Source organism: Accipiter gentilis, chromosome 12 (genome assembly GCF_929443795.1).
Source record: "Accipiter gentilis chromosome 12, bAccGen1.1, whole genome shotgun sequence".
Taxonomy (NCBI): domain Eukaryota; kingdom Metazoa; phylum Chordata; class Aves; order Accipitriformes; family Accipitridae; genus Astur; species Astur gentilis.
In genome coordinates this window covers 35631821-35659298 of record NC_064891.1, presented here as the reverse complement: position 1 = coordinate 35659298, position 27478 = coordinate 35631821, and the positions used below count along the sequence as shown (strand labels likewise).

The 27478-nt window shown below is 39.7% G+C and overlaps 1 protein-coding gene across 1 annotated transcript; it reads right to left on the bottom strand.

Moving 5' to 3' along the window:
- Positions 1-153: 153 nt before the first annotated feature.
- Positions 154-26621, bottom strand: EIF4E (eukaryotic translation initiation factor 4E). The gene is made up of 7 exons (XM_049815504.1): positions 26514-26621; positions 16769-16875; positions 14450-14545; positions 12345-12408; positions 10166-10279; positions 7481-7620; positions 154-5457 (listed from the first exon to the last, which is right to left on the bottom strand). The coding sequence occupies exons 1-7, from the start codon at positions 26529-26531 to the stop codon at positions 5343-5345; spliced, it is 654 nt and encodes a 217-aa protein (XP_049671461.1). The 5' UTR covers positions 26532-26621; the 3' UTR covers positions 154-5342.
- Positions 26622-27478: the final 857 nt, after the last annotated feature.

The window sequence follows — 27478 nt, the reverse complement described above, 5'->3', positions numbered from 1 at the left end:
AGAACACGGCTGATCTGTGGGTGAGCTGCAGAAGCCCTAGCTACACACAAACTCTAAACTGAAGAGTGAACACGCATTTCCAAGCAGTACCTTACTCATTTATCTTTAATTTGCATTTCTCTCCATCCCGTACAGAGTCAAGAAGCTGAGACGTTCAGTTCCTCAGAAGCTTTATTTTCATTCAAGCTACAGAAATATAGTACCTTCCAATTTCCCATTATACTTTCTGCATATTTGTACGGCTCAGGGCAAGATGCACTAGGATAACTACCCTGTACACGGAGGAAGATAAGGCTCAAAAACTAGCTTTACTTCAACGAGTGCCAAACCTTACCTATGAGGTTGGCTCCAATTCCTTGATAACATTAATAGGCACAACATAAGGAAAAAAAGATTGATCTAAACTACCTCTTGTAAAGCAAAATCCAATAATTCATTACAGAAAGTCATCCAAAGAAACCTTTTAGAAATAACAAGTTTTCTACTTTGAAAAAAATAGAAAAATGAGTCATTTTTGCTTTATATATGATATATTCACACACATACTTTCAAGTATCATTTTCACTATTATCATACTTACATGGCAAGAGATAAAGTAAAAAACCCATAAGCAGATTATTATGCCAAAGAAGTCACAGTCTTTATCTCGGTTTAGCAACACCTGGAATTCTCCATGGTATCACAGTGACCAAAAAAGCAGTGACTAGACTCAGAGCAATTTTTCCCTTTATTAAACATGTTTTAATAAGGCTTGAAAAGTATCAGGATTTAGAAAAATGTAGATGGGAAAAGTACAGACAGTCATAAACCCCCACAAATTCACAGCTAAGCTTGTTACAGGCTCAGTACTAGCAGGGAATAAAAAGATCTGAGTTACGTTCAGTTAGCACACAAACCGATACCAACAGACTGACTTCAGCTAGGATGTTTTTACATTTAAGGCATCACACAAAATAACAAGTTAATGCTAGGAAGCGTAACAATCATCCTGTGCTCAGCCACAACTCACATTTAGCTCTGGACATCAGAAGTTGCTTTATTTCAAAATAGGAAGGCTTAGCAGGGTATCCCATAGTCTTCTGGGAAAGTGCCAGGCAGCCACCAGGCCAGAGCAGAAATGACCATGGTTTTTATCACCAGGGAAGGAAGTTACATGCTTATTAAAGGCTTTCCTGCAGTGCCAGAGCTGGACACCTGAAAACAAATCCTGATGGAGTACAAAACTTTAAGAGCTAAAAGGCAGAAAGTCTGTTCAAGCAGCTATAGTGACAAGTGTCCTGCAGAGAGATCAAAATGGAAAGTCTTCAAGATTTAACAGCTTCTGGAGCTTTGAAATGATGATGGAGAGGTCCAGCAGGTGTATTCGATAGCCAGGACTGGGACTGGTTCCACGCTGCTTGCTAATACACTCTGTGCTCCTGCTCACCAAGTGTAGTTTGGATAGACAGATATGAAATGTCTCAAAGTGAAATAAGTATAAACTATTTCCTTACTTATGTCATTTTTCATTTGTTTGTTCCTTGCCGAATATGAAAAGGCACAAGTTTTGCATAAAAACTTTATTGTAGCACCTAACTAAAACCTACTCACAAAAAAAAATTTCCAGAAACCATTGACTCTTAAGAGGGCAAAGTCATCTAAAAGTTAAGTGCTAGGTAGTCTGAAAGCTCTATGGGTTTAACTATGAAGCTCAACTATTTGGTTTAGTACTTCAGTGCAGGATGTCCTTAAAATCTAGTTTTAAAACCATCAGGCCCAGACTCAAAAGTAAAGCTTCTTGGAAACAAGGGAGGTCACAAATATCAAAGGGAAGATCCATGTCACTTCACTAGGCTGAAGTGCAATTATTTTTGCTTTAGTAAGGGTCCCATGGAGTCCAGAATATTTTTTCCCCAAGCATTTCTGTAGGGAAATATTCCATTAGGTAGGATGGAAGTTTTGAGCTCAGTCCAAGCTTTGCTAAAAGCTACTATTCCAAGTTCCCAGAATTTGGGTAACATTAAGTTTCCTGAGCTAGAGACAGCCTGAAACACAAGACAGTGACAGTGCAGCAGGACAAAGAGAAAGTGACAGTGAAAAGCATTGCACAGCCCGAGACTTACAGTACACCCAGAAGCTGTTAATGCACAAATATTCCTCATCCGTTACCCCTTCTTCCCAGGCTATATTTTGGCACATTCTTACACCTCTTTGAACACAGCAAGTTTCTGCTTTCTTTCCTTGCTCTGCTGGTTTTATATCATATAAAACCACTTCTGAACAGATGCTTCAAACTTTTCTTTAGTCTTCTCAGGCTTACTAAAACTATGCATTGACAATGGCTACCCATTTAGCTGGAAGCTTAAAGACACTGAATATTTTATACCAAAACTAGATGTTTAAATTTAAACATTTACTGCCTTTTTTTCCCCTCTTACGAGCCTGTAGCTGTTTTATTAATACGCAGAATGGAGAGCTCTCAGCTTTCGCCCATACTATAAGAGCAGAAACAACACCATTATAATCAGAAGAACATTAGTATGCAGCACAAAGCGATTTGCAAGTTGGGAGAGACTGAGGTTCATGGTCACTTGCTTCTTCCAGCAATGACGTAAAGGCATAGGTTCCATATTTGATAAAACAAGTCTGCCATTTAATTTTCACTCAAGTCTTCTAGAAACATAGCAATTCTTATTTGAGCAGTGAAGAGCCTCAAACCAACCTACTTGAAGGTTTCATATTACAGTGCAAGTCAGTTGGCTGCTTAAATAGGCTCAGGCTCAAAAACGTGAGACCATACCAAAAAAATATCAATCACTTTTCTAGATAAACAAAATGCTGCTACCCTGAACAATATTTAAGTCAGTCTTGTAGTGAAATTAAAGAAAACCAATACTAAGTACTTCTCAAAACAGCACTCAGGTTAATCTCAACAGTCTTTACAAAAGAGCAGCAGTACCTATGTTTCTGAATTACACTCATTTTAGTGAGCCTTCCCCCAGTCCTCCTAAGTTCCATACACCTAGACAATCTAATGTTACCACTTGGGAAACTGATTCATCTTTACCTTCCCATCGTACAAGCATTACTGGTTTATTCAGAAATATCAAAGCCTTTATAAAGGCTACTCAGCTTGAGGCTGATAAGAGAACAGACAGTTTAGAGAAATTTAGTTCAAAAAAGTTTACTTTTAATTCCAAAGATGATTAGCTGAAGCAGTAAGCTGGAAAACAGGCAGGGACTGCTATATTCTACTATGAATGGTTCTCTATTAACCAAACCCGACTTGCTTTGCACACCTGCAGAATCAGGGCAGGCAACTAGTTACACCAGAATCCACAGAAACCAGCATACAAACAGCCTAATAGCTCTCTCCACATCCAACATCTATCCTGGTTAATGACCAATACTGAAGGCATAGTATCATTAGATATAGATGCCTACTGTAAGTGTTTCTATTAAACAGACATAAGAACAATCCAGAAGTTACTGTAGTACTTTTCGGTATAGTCTGATACACTATTTAAGACAAATTTCTGATAAAAATGTGCAAGAAAGTGTTCAAGTCTGTCTTAGCACATAGAAACACTTCAGTGCCTTAATCAGGCAGATTTAAAAGCCGATTCAACTGAAGCGTCACTGCCACAGTGACTAAACTTGCATTAAGGAGTTATCACAAAGATCAAAACCTCAATAAGCATCTGCCTTTAAGTTTAACTAAAGAAAGGCTATATAGCCCTAGCAAGATCTTAAAGTGCATCACACACTAAAAAATAAGAAATCAGTAATAAAGCATTGATTTTGCTGCATGCTCTCCAGTTAAAGAGTAGAAAGAAAAAGCCTCTCACATGGTGCTTAAAACAAGAAGTTAACTCAATGACCTTCAAATTCCCCCCTCCAATCCTGCGAGTCAAGCAAACTGACAGCTCCCACAGCAACTTCCAAGCCATTGAAAGCTTCATTTCATTATAAGACATAAATAATAGCAGACTATCTAGATCATCGTATACTTTTATTTTGTAGCCATGTCGCTAGTGCGCTTTACTTGTACTTCATACAGGAATTATATACTTAAAGTAGAATTACTCACTTAAGCGCTTTTAGTGTAGTTCCTACCTGAAACTAGATGGCTTTCTATGTACCCTTGAATTTCTTGGTTGGTATAAGCCAAAGTCAAAAGAGAAACAATGCAAACCATGATCAATTAGACCAACCACTAAGAAAAAACAGTAGCCACATGAATATAATTTCACTTTGATTTAGGGTGCTATCTAATAGATTTATTAAAAGTTTCAACAGACTATAGCTCCAGACTTTATCTTTCTCAGAAGACACTACAATAGAAGCCACAGTAGAGACTGCCTTGTCACAAGAGGTACAAATACTTGCTGTATAGATGGAGAAATAAAAGGACAAATCTAGTTGTCTAAAAGACAATTCACTGTACACATTTTATTTACAGTTTTGTACACTGTCTTAATATGAATGGGACCGCTTTTCTACTTGAGCCATTTTAACCAAAGCAAAATAACCTAAGTAATACAAAGTGTTAAAATACAGCATAAGATACAAAAACAGACATACTATTTCTAGTAAGGAATGTAAATTATGGTGTTACATTAAAAAAAATCCACAATTATGTTTAGGAAATCACACAAACAGATCACTGATTTGACTGAAATGCATAAGTTTGTAGCAAAGCTTTGATGTTACAAAAAACCAAAAAATTACCAAAGAATGCACAAAATTAATGTTTATTCCACCTTTGTCATATTCCCAGATTCTTCACCAAATGTTACATGAGCGAAAACAACTGAAATCAAAATATCACTAATGTTATCAAATAGGGAAAACAAATAAATTAATCTAGCAGCCATCAGCATAGGTTACAGCAAATATGATGCTGTATAAAAAAATTGCTAGAAAACTGTATGCACCATACTCTTTTCCAAACCAGCAATGTTACTGCATACAATGCAAATGTAAAACAGAGTAATTTCCTGCAGGTACAGAAATGCAACTTCTTTTCAGAATACTGTGGATAAACAATTTTTTTTTTTTTTTTGTAATAGTAATGTTTCTACCAAGCTATTACAGAGTGGGCCAGGAAAACATTTATGGATTCGGGGGGTGAAGTGTACTAAAATTCTGATTGGTAATGGTTACTTCAGCCAAAATAGAAAAAAATGAACACAGAAGTACAAGACAAAGGCGAATGAGACTTCTCACAAATCTTAGCAACACTTAGATGGAAATCAAATTTAAATGTAGTCCACTCTGCTTTTGAAGAGGCTTTGGTTCAGCTCCCAAATCTCGATTGCTTGACGCAGTCTCCTATGAAAGAATACTCACAAGGTGTCTTCTTAAACAACAAACCTATTTTTAGTGGTGGAGCCGCTCTTAGTAGCTGTGTCTGCATGGGACTGATAACCAATCACTATCTTTGGAGGAAGTCCTAATCTTTCCTTGTATACTCTCCTGGAGAAAAGAAACAGAATAGTTTAAGCAAAGCCCTTAGGAAGGAATTAGTAACAGGACAGCTGCTTTTAAGATGTGCTGACACCTTCATGAAAAATTGTTTCTAAATAGGCAACTATTTCTCAGGTATGAATAAAGGACTTGAAACAGGATTTTTCTAGCTTATTGCATCTAAAAATCAGCTTATAGTCCTGTATGAACAAGGACTTACCATACAAAATAAGACAAGCTCTTGCCAAAAAATAATTCACAGGTCTACAGAAATGTAGAACACAGGGATTCTACTGCATTCATGTGGTATATCATTAGTATCAGCAAGCTGTATTCCCACATATAGCAACAAAAGAGCTATGAAGAAGTCATGGTCCATGATTCCATAACTACTGAGATGATAAAGTCACCTGAACCAAACAAAACAGCAATTCCCTGGAACAGTTTTTATTCACCACACACATCTCAGTTGCAGAGACTTGCTGTCTTTTCTTTAACTACTGATGGAAAGCTGACCCCCATCCCCTCAATTCATTATGGTACTGGTCAGGCGCAGCTACCCAACAGCAGCTTTAAGAAAAAATCAGCTTGGATCTTATGCCTTAAGAAAAAGCAGCAGCAGTACCCACCTTACACAGAGTGTTCCTTAGGAGAGTGAGATGCAAGCCACTAATGGCACTAGGCTGTAAGCTCTGACTACACCACAGAACAAGCCTGATCAGCTGCAGATTGTTAACAAAACTACGTAAATTTTCTTTTTTTAACCCTACCCTAATCATAATGGAGCAGTTTACAGGACCATAGCTTACCCCAGTTTCAAGTGTTAAATAAAAGCTTGACATATTGTCTTTGGAGTTATGGCAATATGACAGCAGGTAGTCAGCATAACTTACCTTAGTCATTGTGTCAATCAGTTTGCAAAAATCTTAGCTTTTTTACAGTTACATCTGAGCTCCTTAGTTCATGTTAATACCATTCTGAAAATGCTCTCTGATGCCTACTAGGTTTGATATAAGGTTATTCTCTACTAGCGGAAAATGCGTACCACAGTTCTGTTTATCATTAAACACTTACCTTTCAAGTCTGAACATGATTGCATAATAAAGTTGTTAGTATAAGGCAGACCCCACCAGATTCTTAAAGGCCCAGATGAGGAATGGGTCAAGAGAGCCATCCAATAAGTGAAAAACATGAGCAAGCTACTATGCTTGACAGTTAAAAGTTTGGCCCAAGACAGATGGGCTAGGCTGGGAAGATAAATATTTTCATGGGTTCACACAGCTGAAGTGGCCTACAATGACTGAATTTAACAGCAAATAGTTTTGAAGCATCAATACTACCGCATAAGGAATCCACCAGCTTTAGCAATACTTGCTAAATAGCAGAGCACAACAGGCATTTTCCATAGTACAGACTCATGATCATCTGAGATGACTACTGTTGCTGACTGGAACGAAGACTATAACATACACATAAGTAATCCATGAAACTCAGCATTATTTTGTTTGATTTGTACTTAAACAGAGACAAAGAGGTAGGAAAACATCTGTAGAGTTTCACAGCACATCACTGTCCAGCTTTTTTCAAATATAAGGACATCCTTGTGAGCTTAAAATTTACAGCACCTTTCCTCTCTTATTCATAAGCATCACTTTCCTAAGAAAAATCTTACCAGTGCTCTGTTACTGACTACCCACCTTTACAAACTGGCATGTTGCAGGAGAATCTACACAATCTACAGGTATTAGTTACAATGCCTCATTGTGAAATGTAAAAACTTTTGGCAAGATTTGTGTTCAATTCTTCATAATTTCTAAACTACAAAGGTAGTACAGCAGTACAAAGTAGTAACTAACATAAGCCCATATAAAAACCTACACAATAACAGAAATAATTTGGCACTGAGTTACTTAAACTTGGGATACAGCTCTGCACAGCCTACATTTGCCTGAAGTGCATTATCCATCAAGTTAGCTGGCTTTAAATGCATTGTCACACTTCATATATTCAAGACACCAATCACATTACTTACCCTATATGCGTAACAGCATCCCTGTTTTCACATTCAGTTGTCCATATTGCTATTTTATCACCCTTAGTTCTAACATTAACAACAGCACCACATACATCATCACTGTAGTCATCAAACGACTCCCCAATAAGGCACAGCAGCTACAAAACAAAGATGAACTATTAAAAGTGGCAGTTCAAAGTCAGAATCCTGCTTTATAGGCAAACACTCAGTGCACACAAAGGACTGAATACTACATTTTACTGCTTATAGCCACTTGCCATACAGCGATCATTTTCTGTTTATTGCAGTATCTTCTTGAAGTTCCAAATGTTACAAGTGAACTTAAGCTCAGAGTTTTCCATCTCTGCTCCTGTCCCAACAGCTGCAAGTCCTAACACAGTTGATCATTTATGTAGTGTTGCCTCCCACCCCATCCTCCCAATCCAAACCCAGGTAAGAATTAAAGGAATTTATTCTTCTTTCTAAGGTATATTTAACACAGGTAGACAAGTCTGAAGTTTTAAGTGTTCACATTCATTATCTAGGAAGAACCTGTGAAGAACTATTTGGGCAATATGTCAGCTATGTAAGGCCCAACTTCAATTCTGAAGTATATTAATTCAGAGGCAAATCAGACTGCAACTTAGATGAAAAGTGCTATCTAATGAAGCGTTACTTCCTATCAACACACTCAGAAGCTTCAGAGTTCCCACAGACTGTAAAGTGGGAATCAGTCATCCTGAACGGCGTGTAATGCAAGGGCAACAATACAAGTAACACAAGATTTCTTCCCCTGCAGATTTCTAATGAAGATGGGAATTGGCAAAGGTGGTATACTTCAGGAACATCACTTTGACTTGGGTGACATCCTAAGCATGTACAACATGCTAACTGTAAATGTGATATTTAAAGTCTTCAACTTGCAACTTGTAAAACAAGCAATTTTCAGATATTCAGAACTGAGAACTTCTTGTGGTTAAGACAGATTAATCTAGTCCATGCTGAATTAAAAATCCTTCTGCACACTGAAGTATTAATCTCCAAATGAACACTTGTTTACTTCACTCGCACAGTACGTTAAATACACTGCCATTACATTAATTTTCCAGATTCACTTACAACATTTGGAAATTCAAAGCATTTGCAACTTTTTGAACAAAGCAGGTCTTTCAGTACTCATGAGAGCTGCAAGGGCTGACTTCATTAAGGAAATATAAAAAGGACAAAGTGTGCTACTGAGTAAATCAGGTATAACTACACATACTTTAAGTGTTACACCCAATTGCAGGCTGCACACATTCACTGAGTAATGAAAGCCACAAATGTTTAAGTTTAAACCACACACAAACATTCAAAATATTGAACAACAGGCTTAGTACATACACAAGCAAAGATGACTACCATGCTCAGTAAACACTACAGTCAAGTACATACTTCATGAACGCTGCACAAGAGGGGAAAAAAAGTCTTCTCAAATGAAGTTTAGTTTACAGTTAAGAACAGCAAAGATCATTAGATTACAATAAAAATTTGTTTCAAATGGGAGTGATAAAGGAAGTGGCTTTGATTTTTATTGGAGAAAGTCATTACTACAATTAGAAGCAACAGGGTTGTTTTAGAGCATATCCCAGTCACCTGGGTATTCAGGCTCTGTGCCATTGCTTGCTGCTAAACAAAAAACTGAGCCCTCTAGTCTTAAGTCTGCAAAGACTATCTACATGTTTCCAATCCATATATAATGGCTATTAAGAATCAGAAGGACTTATACAGGCATTTAGGTGGAAAAGCCAAATGCACCCAGCAAGACATTAATTTACTCATGCAGTTGTATTGCCTAGTAGTATAACACTCACAATCCTTTCTTCAAATCACTGCTACAGTGACTAGAAAGATCCTAATAGCTCTGGTATTTTGGACACCTCTGCTTTGATCCCGAAGGCTGTTTCTTGCTTTCAAAGGGGTGCAATACTTCTTGCCTCTCACACACAGAGATTTGGCAAGATCGCTTTGCATTGTACTGTCTGCAATCCACGCCCCTAAACCCCAGATCACACTAGACTGTTTTAGGCTATTGTGAGTCAGTTGCTAGACAGTACAGTTGTATCCTTTTCTACAACATGTTTACTGCAACCCATATAATCTCTAGAAGTATATATACCATTCAAAGAAATCTATTCCAAAGAGATAGAAGCAATGGAAAAAAGTATTTTTATAGTGTACATACAGGAAAGACTGCTATTACTTGCCTATCCTAGTGTTGAAATAAGTATAGAAAGAACAAAAATAAATCTGAAACTCCCTTGTTTCAGCAAGACCAAAACCTGAAAACTAGTCACTTGTAAGACTATTTGTAAAACAAATTGTTACATTTAAGCACTTAAATTTGGGAGTTGCATTCATGACAAAGTATTATTTTCCCAGTAGCTTCACAGCTATTCTGTACATTCCATAGGAAAAGGTTAATCTGTCCTGTAGAATTATCTCTATTGCTGCCCATTATAAGAAGGTATTCAACAGAATCCAACTATGTTGAGCATCACTATTGAAAAATGTTTCAAATACAGCCTGTCAAGAAAAACTTACAGGACACTGTGCTGCCAGGAAGTTAGAAGTCTAGTGTGGCACACAAAGAACAAACCAGTTAAAATACTAGATACGAATGCAAGATTCTTCAGTTGCAACTTGTAAGGCCATAGTGCTTACTGTCTCTAGCCAGAAGCGATCAAGGTCACTTCGTCTCTGCTGTTTGTTTAGTGTAATTAGCCATCGTCCTCCTCGCTTGTTTTTTTCATCTTCCCACATGGGTTCAATCCCATCCTGCAAAGGACAGTCAGAAGTTAAATCAGATTTCACAGAATCATAGAAAGGTTTGGGTTGGAAGGGACCTTAAAGATCATCTAGTTCCAACTCCCCTGCCCACTAGACCAGAAACGCTTCCACAACCTCTGTGCAACCTGTTTCAGTGCCTCATCACCCTCACAGTGAAGACTTGATCTGTATTTTTCCTAAAGAATAACCACCAGGCCAGTGATAACTGAAATAGCAACTTAAGAAGAAAGTGTATAGTTCAAGATACATACCTGTCCAGAAATAGTGTCTCATACCAATATCAAAGTTCCAAACCAGCTTAACAAATGCACTCGCTTTAATGAATTTTTATTTTTACAGAAGAATCACAGCCCAGGCCAAAGTCTTGGCTACACAACATTACATACAAAAAACTGTGGGAAGAGGCAAAGTCAACCACCCACTCTGCCCTGTATGAAACCAGATAAAATTAGCAGCTACATTCTGGAGTCCTTATTTTAAGTCTTGACTCAGTGCAACATTGGCCAAGTGCTTCACTTATGCATAAAGATTACTTCACTGAAACAGACACCCTTGGCAGTCTATCTCAGTGACTTCCTGCACACACAAGGTGAGAATAAGAGGGTTTCCATCTTCAGGGCCACAAAAATCAACACACTATTTAGAAGCAAGTTGCATTCTGATTCATGCTTTACCAATGGTCCTACGCTGAACTAAATTACTCCGGATGCGCTGATCCAGGAAAGCAGCCAGCTGCCACTCCCATATCCACCAGCTACATAGCACTTCAGAAAAGTCAGTCATTAAAAAAACCCAGGTAACTGTCTAGACAGAGAAATTCAGTTAAAAAACCTGTCTATTAAGAGTCAGACTACAGAACTTTGGCTGAAAACTAATTAAGTGTTCAACATACAAGATGGAGTGGTGTCAGCTCACGTTAAATTTAACACCCTCACTGGCAGCTGCAGAGCTCAAACTACTTCATCACCTTTAAGAGGCACTCTTACGAGGTCACAATTGAAGGACAACAGCAAGAGATTGCTCAGATGCCTGCAACAGTTGCCAATTCTGTACCTGTTCCATGCATGTAAATACTTAAATTATTGCTGATTGGTAATAGGCAAACATAGAATAGATACACAAAACACAAATTTAGGATTCATGCAAAAAATGAAAGCATGATCCATAGATAACCTAACCTCTGAAGGGCCTACAGCTTCTTAAAAGTTTACTAGTAAGGTTTCTCAGTCACCTAAAATATCATTACCTTCCCAAACCAAAGCATCACCACCTCAGGCTGCTGGGGTTTACAAACTACATCCACAGTCTACTGAGGAGCCCCAGCCAGTAGCTATGTTTTATAAGCAAAGGAGAAACCAGGCACCAGTAGTTAGGGGATTATTTAGGTATTTGAATCCAGAAAGGAAGCTGTATGTTAGAAGTACTTCAGAGAGGTTAGAATTTAATTTAGAGCTCCAGTTCTGATCTCCACTCCAGCCAAGGCAGGATCTCATGTACGCTTTCTCATCAGCATTTCCTTTTTGCTAGTTTGAACACTTCCTCAGCTAAGTGTCAGTGTTGGGTACAATCTTCAATTTTATACATAAGTAATACAGTATTTAACTGGTGGTATAAAAATTAATTGTAAGAACACTGTGCATCTGGCTAGTAGTGCTCATAAAGAATACTGGAGAACATTGTAGCCTCCCACAGAACCTGGACATTTTAACTCATTTCATGTCACACCAAGTGACAGAGCTGGAAAGTCTTTCATATTATAAAAATTGAGAATTATTTGCACACACATCTCAAACATGGAACAAAACCAAACATAGTAACATTAAAACACTGTCTGTGAAGGGTGTTAAAGCAAGTACTTGCATTTTCAGAACTAGTGACAGCCTGATTTTCAAAGGGCATGTGTCTGGGACTTCCTAAAAAAATTAACACCTTTAGAACATTCCCAATTATGTTCCTAAATATCTGAAGTGAAATATTTGGACAGTGTCTTGCTTAAGTCAGGAAACCATCCATCAACATCCGTAACTGAAGAAAAAAAGGTTAGCAAGCATACCTTAAAGAGCGAGTAGTCACAACCAGGCATTAAATTACTAGAGAGCTGGATATGGTTGTATAAACTATTGGAGGGAAAAAAGTAGGATTAAAAACTAAGCATTATTTTAAGGTACAAAATTCTTGAAGAATTTAAGACATATGACCAAACAACATACAAAAAATTAAAAAAGCATTAAAGTTATTTCAGAAGCAACCCTATTTAAGTATTTTTCAGCAGTATAAAAGCATTAGCTTTAAAATGTTCCGGGCTTAAAGCAGCAGAATGGAAACTGGTTTATGAACAATTGCTGGGTTCCTATACCAATGCTTCTTTTAAACCTATTTCTAACAAAGTTATTAGAAATATAACTCACTCAACTTTCATGGCAACAAGTTCTGTGTGCATGTGTATTCTGTACATATGCATACATGGAATAAGGATAATTGTTTATATTTAAGGCTACTCTCTCTGCAGAGAGAGGTTTTAGATTCAACTTTGCTATTTAATACAATACTCTGAAGGCTGTAGGCCTGATAATTCAAATTGAAATAAGGACTCAAAAGGCAAGAACAGCTGATTGAAACAGCAAAATATAAAATATATACTCTGAATTAATTTACAACTATGCAATTCAGCGAAAAAAAACCCAAAGCAGTACATACTGTCTCCTCCTCTAGCAAGAAGATAGATGCTTTTTTTCCCCTGTACTGTTAAGGTCAGACTTCAGAAAAAGACCTGCACATATCACAGTAACCTGCAGTCCAAGACCAACTAACATTCAGGCATGATCCAGCACCAAAAAGGAAATGAATTACTGCAGTGTTCTAACAATTAGATGTCAGGCATAGGAATTTACAAAGCCAGTTACAGATTTACCAGCTTCCCTCCTTTAAGTTTACCTTAACAATATTTTCTCCCCAGAACAACACACCTATTTCCCACTATGACCACAATGGAGGAATAACTTCTCAATTGCTTGGGACTTATTTTATACCTTCACTGCAGACATCTAGATCAAGCACTTCTTTGAATTACGCAGACTATCTTGGTTATAGGAGCTCAAAAAACTTACCCTTAAAAAACTTTTAATAGTGAGCTTCAAACAATTTAGCCACCCATCAGACAGCCCAAGACTGCAAACTACTGTTCACTCAACCGTTAGTCACCCCCATAGTAGGAATGGGAAAGCTGGTTACAAGCACAGAATCCTATTCCCCTCCCTCTGACAACTGCACTGATAAACACTTGTTCAACATTTTCAGTATCTTTATTTCTTCCCTGTCAGTGCTAATGGGTCACTGATGGGTCTTAGTATTCCACTAAGACACCATCTCTCCTTCACTGACCACATCCAAAAGAAGTTATGCAACAAAAACCTTAAGAACCCTACCACTCAATGTAGCATGAAACACTAAGAAAGATCAAATACATAATGCATTTTTTTTCCACCCTCAATTTCAGGCCACTTGCATTTTCCCTGTATTTCATCATTATGGCAGGCAAAATCTTCCAAGTAAGCCACCTGAATTTGACTGAAGCGAGTGTTCAGAAAGCACAGGCCTACCTTCAAATGCTTTGTTATTGCTATTTCAGTCTAACTGCTTTCACAGCCCTTCAATTTACAACAAAGGTAGTTTCTTCTGTAGCTTCTAACAAACTTCTTTCAGGGATGCCATTAACCTGCATCAACCTCCCAAGTACCATGCTCCAGATTCAGGCACTCTTGCACATTTGAAGCTGAGAATTTAATCAGCTAGCAAAATTTGGGGCCAAGGAAGTGACAAACAGTTGGCTACAAGAATTTACAAATTCATGTAACTGAGATAGCTACTGCATAGTTTTCTACATGTATGTCATGTACATATGAATATAAGCAGTGTTGCAGTATTAACAGCAAGACAAATTGCATTTAAAGTACGAAGAACTTCTCCAATCACATTTTCTACAAAGGTTACATTCTACCACATTCTGAAGAATTGGTTAGACCTCACCTTCAATTTTGCAGACATTTCATATTACACCCCAACTTTGCAGTTAGAGTACTTTATGGTTTTTTTTACTTTGGCATAAGCTTTTCCAACATATGCCAGGATTATTACACAGACTGAAGAATCTTTACTTACGCCCAAAAATCTTCAACAGTATCAAACTTTGAGATAAGACGAAGATTTGCTTGCCAAGTTTTGCTCTTGTCATTTTTAAAAAACCAGAGTGCCCATCTAAAGGAAAACAGAATAAAATAATATCATATAGAAATTAAAGTATATTAAAAATATAATTCATTATTTGTATTGTTATATCCAAACTAATTGCAAGCCTTAAGATCAGCATGGAAGTCAGTTTTCATCAATAAGTTACATGAGAAACTCAGTTCTCAAATATAACTCTTTGCAGATCAACAATATTTGTGTTCTCATTACAACAATCATGGCAGACTTGATGAACCCATTTAGGTAAATATTTTAAATAGTTTTGGAACATTTCTAAGACTCTTAACCACTAAGCCTCAGATGTTTCTGCTTGCTGCCCCAGCTAAACTGCAATCCCCTACTGCAAATAACTGATTACAGTCTAAACCACCAACAGCTATTCAAACTAGGAGCACAGCTCCCTTTCCAGTAATTTCCTTGTAAAGGTTACAAAAGCTAATTATATCACTCCAAAGCTATACGTGACATGAAAGTTCCCCAAGCACTCACATACTAGGAAAGCATAAATTTTAAAAGGGAAGCTGCATTAAGCTTACTAATGGCAACAATTTTAAACAAAACCCCACCAACTTTGTTTCAAGTTTTTAAATCTGCATATATAAAGACAAGACTAAATGACAAATTTTCCATCCAATTTTCTTCATCATCTCCACTGAGTAAAAATCTCAACACATAATATAAATTGAACCTTTCACACAAAAATGCTCTTTCTGGATCTAAAAAGCATCATTTAAAATTCTGGAACAGGATACCTGATGAGGAATTTAACAAAAGAGGCTTATTTTTAATTCTTATAGTTTCAGTAGTGTTGAAATCACTCAGGTTAGCACTAGGAGTAGATTTATCTTCTCACATCAGAGTACTCTAACTCACTAGGTGTCAATCTATTGTTTTGAGACCTTACCCAACATTTCAAACCTCATTTTAGACGTTTACTATTTTCTAGTAATAGCCCCACTACCACTTGTAAAGGAGTGTCAGCACCAATTTAATCAAAGTGTTTAAAGGAAAAAGAGGAAGGACAGAAGAAGTTGAGAGAAAGACAAGGGAAAGCAGGATGCACACAGCATACCACTACAGTGCAGAGTGGTTTTCCACACTTGCTCAAAACTTAGAAAAAACAGTAAGATGCCACTTGGTAAAAGGATTCCTTTGGGGCAGGACCTACCTACCAACATCAAGTACTGAGCATTCCACATCAGCTCTTCAGCTTACTTGGAGAAAATGACTTCCTAACTGCTGTTTTTGAAGTACATGTATGCTGCTGGAGTAACTTTTGTGCACATTTAAAGGAATTCAACCTATAAGCTTATAATACCTGTACTGCAGAAAAGTAGTTCAAGTTGAGGTTTTCAAGTACAAAGCTTCTTGTTAAAGTCCTCATTGTCTCTATAGCTCAGTAAAAACCTGAGCAGTAGCTTTTAAAGACATACCTGGTTTTGCACACTGGTTTTGAACACTGGTTTTGAACACAGAATTTAGTAGGAGGGCTTTGATTTTTCAGTAACTTTTCTTAACTATACTTTTAACTACTGCTCCATGTTTTTCTTGTTAAACAAGAAAATTTAAGTGCCATACAGTTGTGGGTTTTTTTTAGTGACAACATTGGCACAAATGTGTGCATTTGCACTTTACAGGGTTTCTTCTACTGTGCTTCCTACAGATAATGAAAACAGTATTACTGTAGACACCAACCACTCATATGACCAAGTCTAGTAAGCTCTTTGGCTGATCAGCACAGCTTCTACTACTTTCAGTTCCAAACAGGAGGAAAAGAAATGGTAAGGTATGAAGAAGTAAGACTCTGATAAGAAATAAGTCTTTGCCACTGGCACCTTAATTGCCCAAAGTACAAGGCAGAATGGAAGGTTTTCCAGTTCTGCTTGGCAGCAACTTCATCTCAGTGTCAGTCTCTTAAAATACACCAGACAAAAGCAACAAAAGCTCTGCTTGCCTCCAACTAAAAGCAAAGACATGCTCTTTCCAATTACCTGGCTGCATTATGAAAATCTGTAGAGATTTTCAGCTTCTGTAACAATCCTATATGAAAAGGCTTAAAATTACAACAGGATCAGATTCTATTTCCTCTGCAACCTCACTGCAAAAATCTTCAAAAAAAAAAGAGAACTTTCAAAATGCTGCTAGAAAACATCAGGTAAACAAGAGAGCTGTAAAGCCACAGGCATTCTTCTACCTTTGGTAAAGTCACAATCATGCTTCTGTACTATTTACCTGTTCTGTAGTGGATGCTTAATATACTGTTCAGGGCTGGCAACCTCCTGACTAGGTGCTGGCTCAGTTTTCTCCTCTTCTGAAGGCTGAGGGTTGGGAGTGGTTTCCTGTTTGAAGAAAGGAGTTATTAATAGATTCCTTCTCAATTTTTACTGAAGTAATTTAGTTCTCTGAAGTAACTTTAAGAAGGTTGAAGCTAAGAGTTCCTCTAATTCATCTTGGACTAGGGGCCCAAATCACATCATGGAAGCACAAGCCACTTCCCTTTATTCTTCAACATCTGAACAGGTCCTACAAGAAATACTAACTGCAGGAATTCACATTCTGCTGTTCAGCGATTTGCTTCCCATGTCATTTGTTTCCAGAATGGTTTACTTAACATACTTGTCTTATTTTGAAACAGTTCTGAGTTCAGAAATACACAACATGCTATGTTCTCTAGAATATGCATGTCTAAAAAATTAATTTCCAGAATAATAATTTCAGAAGGAAAACTTATCAGTTTCTGACAAAGCATCATTGGAAACGGATGTACAGGCCCTGTTTATTTAGAAAAATCTGTTACTACCACATGCCTACAACTCTCGGGTCCAAAATCAGCTATTACAAGCAGCTAGAAACCAAACCAGTAAGTAGTTATCTTCTTATTTGCAACATTACTACTAACAAAGCTTCAGGCACCAAACAGCAGAATTTAAACACATACCCGTTCAAGTTTCAAACTCAAATAAATGTAATTACACATTTAATACAGATTAGACTGATTCCAAGTATTATTTTTTCAAATCTCTAGAGACAGTGCTACAGATGTCAAATATACTTAACACAAAGCAGTGAAATAATATATTCAGAAGTAAAATAATATATTCCCTTTGCATCCAAACCCCCTCAAGCTTGTCATTCAGTTCTAGAAGCCACTGCGTCAGGTTTGAAATTCTAATGCCATTCCTTCAAACCAGGCAACACAAAGCTTCATTGTGAGGCCAAGTGTCCCCGCCAGTTACCACCATCTCTCCCTAATCTGCAATCCATGCTAGAATATTACAGAGACAAGGAATGAGGACTATAGCTCATTCCCTACAGCTAACACAAAAATGCCTGTACAACTGACCCTGTGAAAGAAAAAGCACTTCAGTAATATAAACAAATACTAACTACAACAGACCCAACGACTATACACATTCCTAATGCAGCAATACAAAACTAGTACTTAAATTAAACTTCGTGGTCTTCAGAGAACAAAGCAACGTAGGGGTGGATTAAATAACAGTAAGTAATCTAATTAATGGAACAGTTTACTTCAGTCTTCCATGCTACTCAGTTTATCATCACCAAAGCTGCTGAAAAGTGCAATGGATTTGAAGTGGTAACATAAACACTGTTTAACTGTTAACAGTCCCAGCTGGCAAACTCTTCTGATAACACCTAAAGATCCATCTTAATGGGGATTTTCTTTTCATTATCAATATATTTAGCATTATCAAGCATGATACTATGTTTTACTTCAGAGAAGTTACAACTTTATGCCTGAAAATAATTAAGTATGCTTTAGTTTAACAGCTCACCCAGAAAAAAAGACCCTCAGTTTGAAAGCTAATTTACATCACGTTTAAGAATGCTTTCATATGCTCCCACGTTCACAGGGAAAAGAACTGAAATGCAAAGGGGCAGTGACAACTACGCTAGTGCTTTGATTTACACAGTACAAGGGGAAGTTAGTACAGTTTCCTGCCCCTTAATAAAACTAAATGCTTTCTGAAGATTCCCTAATGTGGAACATTACTGACAAACCCACACAAGCAGTGTTGAACAATCTGTCAAATCTCCTTCAGTGTAATACTATAAAAAGCTAAACAGATCTTCAAAAAACCTATTAAGTGCTTCAAATTCTATGTAGAATAAAATTTCTAATGTTAGCCCCATTTATTTTTAAGTTGATGGTATCAAATATACACCTTTCCCCTTAGTCACATTCAAGAACCCCACAGAACAAATTAAGATGCTCAATGCACAGAGGCTGTAAAATACATTAAAGAAGCATTTCAATATTTCCTCCTCCAAGTTATCTTTTCTATTATACCACAAAAAACCAAGTACAGACAACTACAACTTAAGTGTTGCCCCCCTTCAGGGACTTCTAACTAGAATGAGTTAGAAATATTACATGTGCAAATACAATTAGCATACAAGAAAGATCTTGTTGATATTTTGGAATTAAACTAAGCACTATGTTTTGTGATAAAACTTGCTTTCATTCACAATGCTCTGCAGTAATGACATCTAGTACTTACAATTGATTTACAAATGCTATTACACTGAAGATTTTTACATCCAATAGACTCACTCTTGACAAATGCAGAGTATCTTCCAAAAATAATTTCATTTGAGTATCTCATTCACATTTGCTCAGCAAATAGCTTTCAGTATACAGAGAGCTAATCCTAAAGTCTCCCCGGTCAGTCTTCCAGAAGTATTGTAACTACACAAACTGGAAGAATCAATACAAAACTATTGAGCACATGCAGGGCTATGCCATTTCCTAACTTCTAATACAAGACAACATGAGGAAGGATTAAGGCAGCACCTCCAGACAATTAAAAAAAATAAAATGCAATGAGTCTCAATACCTGCCCAGTATACTGATGGCAACGCTTCACATAACTATGTGACAATCCGTTTCTGGACAAATGGAAGACACCTGACTCAGCACAAACATTTCAGTTAAGTCACCACAGTAACAAGTCCCTTAAGGTATTTTGAAAGCTACCTAGCATTAATGAAACTCAGACTAACCATTATTTCAAGCTCTTGCCCAAAACAGTACAGGACAACTCACCTCCAAGGCCCAGGTATGATCTTGACCCAGGGTTATGCCACTCCCCTCAAAAACTAACCCACACAGAATATTTTTTTTTTTTTTTTTCAGTACCAGGCTGCCCATCAAGGATGGGTACAGCTGTACACACCAGAATGAACCTGGAAAAAGGTGTAAAGTTGGAAGCAGAGCTTATTACCACAAAACAGTTTCCTGGCTGGTCTCAGACAGAAGCCTAAAGGAGCTTCTTTTCACTGCCTTTTATTTCCCACTGCCATCAGGGAAAACAGAAAAAGGCCATTTTCATTTTTGGCTGGTTAATCATATCAGCTCCCATTTCCTTTCATCTTACCTTTATCTCACTATTCTGACCACCAAGCTAAAGTATTTGCATACCAAAGCACTTTTCATTATTAGTCAAATACAAAGTATGTAAGTTCACTAATTGCCATTCAAAGTCCATTTCTTGTATCCAACCTCTTTCCAGCTACTGAAATTCTACCCCAAAGCACAAGCATGCAGGTTTTAAAAGTTCCTGTAAATGCAACATGAATTAAAGTTATATCGTCCCATTTTACCAGTTCACACCTTGAAATCTTGCAATTGTTACACTAACTTAGCAAAGTTAGACTGTCTCCACCAGCAGTTTCTAGACTACTAAATTTAAAATCCTTTGTAATAATTTACTATTGCTCATAACCAATGCATTCTTTAACCTAAAATAGACTTTGCGTCTACTATTAAACAAAGCCACCACTGGGTTTGCTGCTTTTAAAATAGATGTAATAAAAAAAGGGTAGTATTACCAGATAAACTGGAAAGCTTCACATGGCCAATCCTACTCCTCATACACAAGACAGCACATAATTAAAAGTGACATTTATTCAGTACACACGTGTTTTTTGATGTAGGAATCAGCTTGCAGAAGTCCACAAAACAATTGCCTACTCAGCATTTAATGACTGTGCATATCTGCACGTTACTTGGATTCTGACACTTGCAGATTTAATTAGCATTATTTATTCTTTCTCCACAGCACATAATGACCAATATATCAAAGGAAGGTGTGTATGTCACCAGGACAGGAAACAAATACCACTTACAGTAAAAACTGCTTAATCAGGTTTGACTATTGAAGAGAACAACTAACTAGCTTGACTAGGTTTCACAGAGTGCTGTCAGGTGCTGCCCAGACCACATCCATGTCATCTAATTGTCTACAGAAGTTGTTTAGGAGCTCCAGTTGAGAGAGCACAACATTTACGTCCCAAAAGGACATAATGTAGCACTGTTGTGCTTTTTAGGTGAAAGTAAAGAGAATTAACTAGTGGAAGAGGCTTCCAAAGTTTTCTTGCATTAAACCAAAATAAGTTCATTTTTGAGAGTTTCTACCTTCTTTTCTAGAGTTTCCAACAAAACGAGAAAACTGCATGTCCCAGTTATCAGATGTCTAAGGAAAAAGCATGTCAACTATCTGCTGGTCCTTATGCTTCTTGCAGATAACTGCTACTACACTACAGTTAGGGTAGCAATTCACAAGGCACAAAAGTAAAGAGCTATTTATTTCAAAATATTCTGGACAAAAAAAAGATTTGAGACCACCCACAAGCAAGTATTATGTGCTGTAAGAAAACAAACCAAGTGATGATCTGATATGCAACTCCGAGGAATGAATATACAGAGGTAAAAATCATACATAGTATATGTAATATCAACTGGAAGAGAGGTACCAAGAGCCACCTGTTATCAATTAAACAGTGTTAAATAGCTTTCGCAGACACCAGGACAGAAAAATTTTCTAGGCATGACATAACAAGGCCTAATGCAGAGCAACTATTCTCACTGCATACATTATTACTTAGAACACCACAGATTTTTAGAAAGGCATTCACTATTAGAACACAAACATGGGACATGATTTTAACTGAGTGACATCCCACCAAATTAGAACAGAAATGCAAAACATGTACAGGAACAAAAGACCGAAGTAGAAGAGTCACACGCTTCCTCCAGGGTCAGAGGGGCACACTGTTCTTTTAGGAAATAGAATCTCAGGTTTTAAAAGATGCAAAGAATATTTACAGCCCTTTTGACTTTTGAAAAATGGGTTACGTGAAAGTACCCTTCAGATTTTCAACATTTAACTTACAACCTTATGACTATAATTAGAAAACAAGTTACAAGGTCTATCAAAATACTTACAGTAACTTTGTGGTTTTTTTCTAGCTGCCTAAGCAGGCTGCCCTTGCACTAGCACTTCTCACCCCAGTCTAGATTCTGCTGCCTCCTTCACTACTGGAACATGAAACCTACCCATGGGATACAACGACTTTCACATTCAACATTGTTAGTTCTAAGGTATTCGGACAAGAAAACAAAAAAACTTCCCAAAACTGCTGAGGAGAACAGTTCAGATGACTGGAGGAACAAAACACCTCTGATCTCCCTGCACACTTATACACAATAGACACAAAATCACTGCAAATTACTGCAAGTATACTGAGCCACTCGTACAGCCAAGCATAGTATTTTACACCAGCTGAAAAATTAAGACACATTCAATCTTCAGAAGAGAATTAAAAAAAAAAGTTGTATAATGTATGGATGCTGAAGAAATCAGTCTTTAACCAAAAAGATAAAGTACTGGACATACTACCGGTATGCCTGATTATTGTCAAGCATGTGATGTACACGAGCTACTTTGATAAACAGCACTGAACATGAGAAAAACTGACCACAATTTAAAAGTTTATTTGTTTAAACAACTGCTTTGCACACTTAGGAGAAAAAGCCTTTTAAACAGTTAAATTTTTTCTGCCTTACTTTCACTACGTAAGAATCAAGGACAACTGCCACTTTCAGGCAGCTAACAGAACACTTGTATTACACAGCACACTTAGATGTGTGGATCACACGCTTAGTACCTTCATAACATGAACATTTTAAAGAGGAATAGGTTTTAGGACTTTAAGAAATGAGTGACTGCTTTAAGTTTCTATGTTAAAATAGTCTCTAAACTTATACTTAACCTTGACTTTAGAATATTTCAAGTGAAAGACAAATTTGAGGAAAAAGTCACATTAATCCACTTTTAAAACCTTTATTTCTCTTTCACAATGCAGGCTCTCTACCAGCATCCCTCATTTGATTCTCCCCTCTATCTGCTCAAAATTCACACTGATCTTTACAAAGCTGCCAAAAGGGTCACATTTTCTCATCAAAATTTCCCACATACCTCCACACCTGCGGGTAGTATCAGTAAATAAAACACAACTCAGTCTCATATGCTATTTTAATGCACTACCTCGAAATAAGCTTGACATTTTTTACACTGTGTGAAATGTAATTTTTTAAAATTGCTTTCAGAAAAATGTTTATCTCAAAAAAAATTTACAAGTTGTCCAACATCTTCCTCCTCTCAGAGGAAGCTTTGCATTCAGTCAGAAATGTAATTTACATTTCAAAAGTTTATGATGGGCATTCTCAATTACTAAACAGCATTCAAGATACATTTATCATATATCATTTCAGAAAAATGCAAAGAGCAAGCAACTGTGTACACAATACTACAGCTGAATACTATACTCATTTCAACCATAGCGGGTCACTGACTATATTACTACAGAAATACCTAGTAATAAGAGTTAAGTCCAAAGTTGAACACGGCCTGCACTGAATTTACATGTTAACTGCCTGTCAGTAACACAAAAGAAATACCTTTCAGCCTACCTTGAATCTTAGGAGCCATTTTGAACTTTTCCAGAATTTCAAGGCCCTACACCACTATGTTTGTAACCCTTTGAAATAATACCGTTTCATTTAAAGAAAGTTTAGAGTCCTATCTACTGATGATTAGCTGTTTAAACAAACATTTTTCACATTATACACAAGTGAAGTTTCACCCATGTATCTTAAAATGCGGAGTTAAATTCACAAGAACTACATTTGCGCAAGTGTAACAGTAACCATCATGAAGCAACAAATAAAAGAACGACAATGCCCATTTCCAATTTAAATGATGAGGGATCAGATGCTCACATGTAAGTTACTTCCACACGATTTAGACGCACCTAAAAGTTACAGGCTTTGTGTGGCTACATTTTAAAGTCACCTTTGGTAAACTACTGTTTACTAAAGCCTTACTATTGGTTTTGTTGTTGACTTTGTGGACTTTTGCACAGTGTTATCTGCTCACATTTAATCCTCAAAGGCTAAAATGTGAGCACACTCTAACAGGACACACTTCTGCATATTCTCACAAATTAATCTAGAACAGTCTTGAAAGTGAAACAATCTGGATAGCACAAGAAAAACCAAGAGTTTTCACCTGTCAATGTTGCAGAGGTTTAAGTTTTTACTGCAGTGGAGAAGTAAACCACTGCGCAACAGGTCTATATTTACTTAGAATAATCTTGCTTTTCTTAGCAACTTCCATGGGACTCTCTACAGTACCCTACACTCAAGTTTCAATATTCCTACAGTTTCAAACATTTTTTTCCGGCCTCTTAACAAGACTCAAAATGCATGTTATGTTTGACAGCATGGAAGCAGTAGACACATCACTGATTTTAGTAGGAACCTACATTAGAAAAAAAAAAAAGACACAGTCAGTCATGTTTTGCATTTTCACACCAGGGAAGCATCGCAGATGACGTCTCTACAAACCCAGGCCAGCAACAGAAAGGCTTCCCTGTGATCAAGAAGTAAGCCAATCCCTAACCACACATACAATTAAATTGTTCAATTGAAAAGCACGTAGTATTTCTACAACATTAAGCATCTATGACCTCAGTCACTATGAAAGTCTAACTTTAAGCTTTGGTAAGAGAAATGTGAGACACTTAAAAGAACAATAAACAAAAACTGTGTTATTTATATAAATTTGAAAAGCTGATATTTGTTTTCCTGAGCATACTTCAACTACGGCAGAACATTCAACAACAGCCCTACTTAAACTGTTTTAAGTGTTGCCCTATCGTCCACTTTTACTGGCTCAGCACAACTGTTTTGTCACTGCATGGTGAACTGGATCTGGGAAACCAATCTTGCTGGCAAATGGCACGGCAAAATCAATTGTTTATTTTTGCCTAAATTGGGCCCCAGATCTAGCTCAACGTACAACCTCAGGCTTATGTAAGAACAATGGAGAGAATGGTACAGAGACAGGCTTACGCCAGCACCCATGCCTTTAGAGTAATTTCAATTTCCAACGGCCATCAGTATTACAGATTATGTATCACAACCCCTGCTAAACTCCATGGTCATCACAAAACACTGAGCTGACAGGGTATATCTCATCTTCAGATATGTGGGCTACAGCTCGGAAAGATCAGCTTTTGGATGGGAAAACAAGTGTTTAACACTGTGGCCGGAGAACACGGAAATGGTGCTGCTGGTGGTCCAGCTCACTGCCTTAACCACTAACATTCTTCTTGTTCAGAACTGATAGTCATGCAATTTATAAATGCTGACCGATTTCAATCTCTTCCTTGTTAGTAAAGGTGAGGTGTTTTGTTTGGTTTTTTTTTTTTTTTTTTGTTCATGGAAGAAAATCGTAAGAGGACAATCAATGTCCCTTACACAAAAGGGTAAAATTAATATTTATTTAAACACAGCGAAGTGATTTTCAAACTTAAATACTTTTTGTCTAACCATTACAAAGCCTCTCCAAAGTACGCACTGGCTACTTATTCACAGTTGGCAAGCAGCAGCAATAAACTAGCCCTCCTCAATTTTCTCATTCCCTTGAAACCCTAATACACAGTCTTCTGCTGTCCACTCCTCACGATACACAAGCACGCGGGATCAGAATAACAACTACACTTGGCCCACTTCCAGCTGCTTCAGTTCTCCATGGAAGTGCAGGTTGGGATAAGGCTTATAAAACAGAGCACAATATCACAAACATAACTTAGTACCTAGAAAAAGAAGAAAAAAAAAAAAAAGTACTTGATTACCCTGAAAACGCCGAAAAAGCTCGAGCAGAGACACCCTTTCGATCCGGGAAGGCGACATAACCGGAAAAAGCCAATTCCGTTCGCAACACGCCTCGAGCCTTACCCGTCGCACCGTTTTCTCGCTTCAGCCGCCAAACCGCCGGGCAGCGCACCTCCTCCCTTACAGATCCTCGCCCCCGCGAAGCGACCCCGCAAGCCTCCCACTCGCCAGGCCCCTCTCCCCGCAGGCTCCCTGCTCTGCCGTCAGGCGAGACCTTCGCCGCTCCCCGGCGGCCGGGAGGGCGCTCGCCGGCCGGCCGGCCGCGAAGAGCCGCCCCCCCTCGGCGACCGGCCGGCGGGTCGAACCCACCCGGCCTCTCCGGGCGGAAAGCAACATGGCCACCCCCACCGCGCCACATGCGCCGAGCAGCCGCCCGCCAGGCGGCCGGGCCGCCTCCCGCCGCCGCCCAGGGCCGCCGCTCCCTCCTCGCCGCCGCGCCTTCCGGCCCCGGCGGCCCCGTTCCGCCGCCGTCCTGCTCCTTCCCCCCCCCCCCCCCCCACCTCGCCCCGCCGCGGGGGCGGCGGGGTCCGCGGGCGGGGCGCGGCACAATGGGCGCCGCCGGCCCGCAGGCCTCGCTCCCGCCCGCCCGGGATCGCCGCCGGCCCGGCCCGGCGCCCCCCGCGGCCGTGTGGCGGTGGCGGCGCGGCCCTCGGGCCGCCGCCTACCCCCTCTACCCACCCCCCCCCCCCCTGCGCAGGCCGGCGCCTCCCGCTCCCCCTCCCCCCGCTCCGTCCCCCTGCCCGCCCGCCTGCGTGCGCTCCTCGCCGGCCTCGCCGCCCGCGCCCCGCCGCCCATCCGCCTGCCGCCCGGCCGGGCGCCCCCCGCGGCCGGGGGAGCCGCCAGAGGAGGCGGCGACGGCGGCGGGAGGGCGAGGAAGGAGAGGGGCTGGGGGGAGAGAGAGAGGCGGGCGGGAGAAGGGAATGAAACACTCACCGGTTCCACCGTCGCCATCTTAGATCGATCTGATCGCAGAAGCGCTGCGGGGAGGGGGAAGGGGCGGATAAAAAAACCCAGCGTCAAACCCGGTTGGCCGCCCGGCGGTCACGTGAGCCCGGCGGCCGTTTGGGAAGGGGGAGGGGAGGCGCCGGCCTTCGGGCCCCCGGGCGGGGCGCGGTGCCTGCCGGGAGCTGTAGTCGCCGAGGGCGGCGGAGGCCTCCAACCCCTCCCCCTCCCCGGCCCGGCGCCGTCACGTGGGGAGGAAGAGGCGGGCGGCGGCGTGCCGCGGGGCACCGGTGTCAGCGGACGGGGGGCGCCCGGCGCCGGCACGGCCCGGCCCGGCTTGGTTACGGCCCGGCTTCCCCCGAACGCCGGGCCCGGGGACCGTTCAGTTCGTCCGCCCGGGGCGGGGGTGGGTGTCTGGTTCCAGCTGCCCCGCTGCTCCCCCGGGAAAATCTACCGGCGTCTGAGCGCCGATTTAAAGGCCTCACTCACCACAGAGGAGTCCAGTGTTTCAGATCACGGGCTTTATTCGTCTCGTTTAACTCGAGATTTCGCCGACTCCGCATTTAATTGACCCGGTACTCGGACCAGACCGAGACACGGCCGGTGCTTTAGCCTCACCAGGCAAAAATAAAAAAGGTAGCCAGCAAGAGGAACCCGCTCCTCCTCAAACCTGCCGGCCAGGAGGCAGCTGGGGCTTTGGCACGGGAAGGCCACCGCGTCCAAAGCACGAGGCTGCCGGCGTCCGGGCACCGCCAGGCTCCTGGCCGGGACGTACAGGGCAGCGGTGAACGAAGCCAGGAGGGGGGACGCCTTCCCCGCACGGGGAAATAGGAGTTCCGCAGGGCACGAGGAAAGCGGGAGGCACTTCCCATCCCTTCGCCTCGCTTTCCCAACTCTGCAGGAAGGCCCCTGTCAGCAGAGGTAGACCCAGCCCGACTAAGACCTCATTTTTCTTG

What these genes read in the sequence shown, in the direction of transcription:
- EIF4E (XM_049815504.1), bottom strand. An exon ending in GTGACTACTCGCTCTTTAAG is followed by an intron (nt 10,280 to 12,344) that starts GTATGCTTGCTA and finishes TGTCCTTTGCAG; the next exon opens with GATGGGATTGAACCCATGTG. An exon ending in ATCGCTTCTGGCTAGAGACA is followed by an intron (nt 7,621 to 10,165) that starts GTAAGCACTATG and finishes TTTGTTTTGTAG; the next exon opens with CTGCTGTGCCTTATTGGGGA.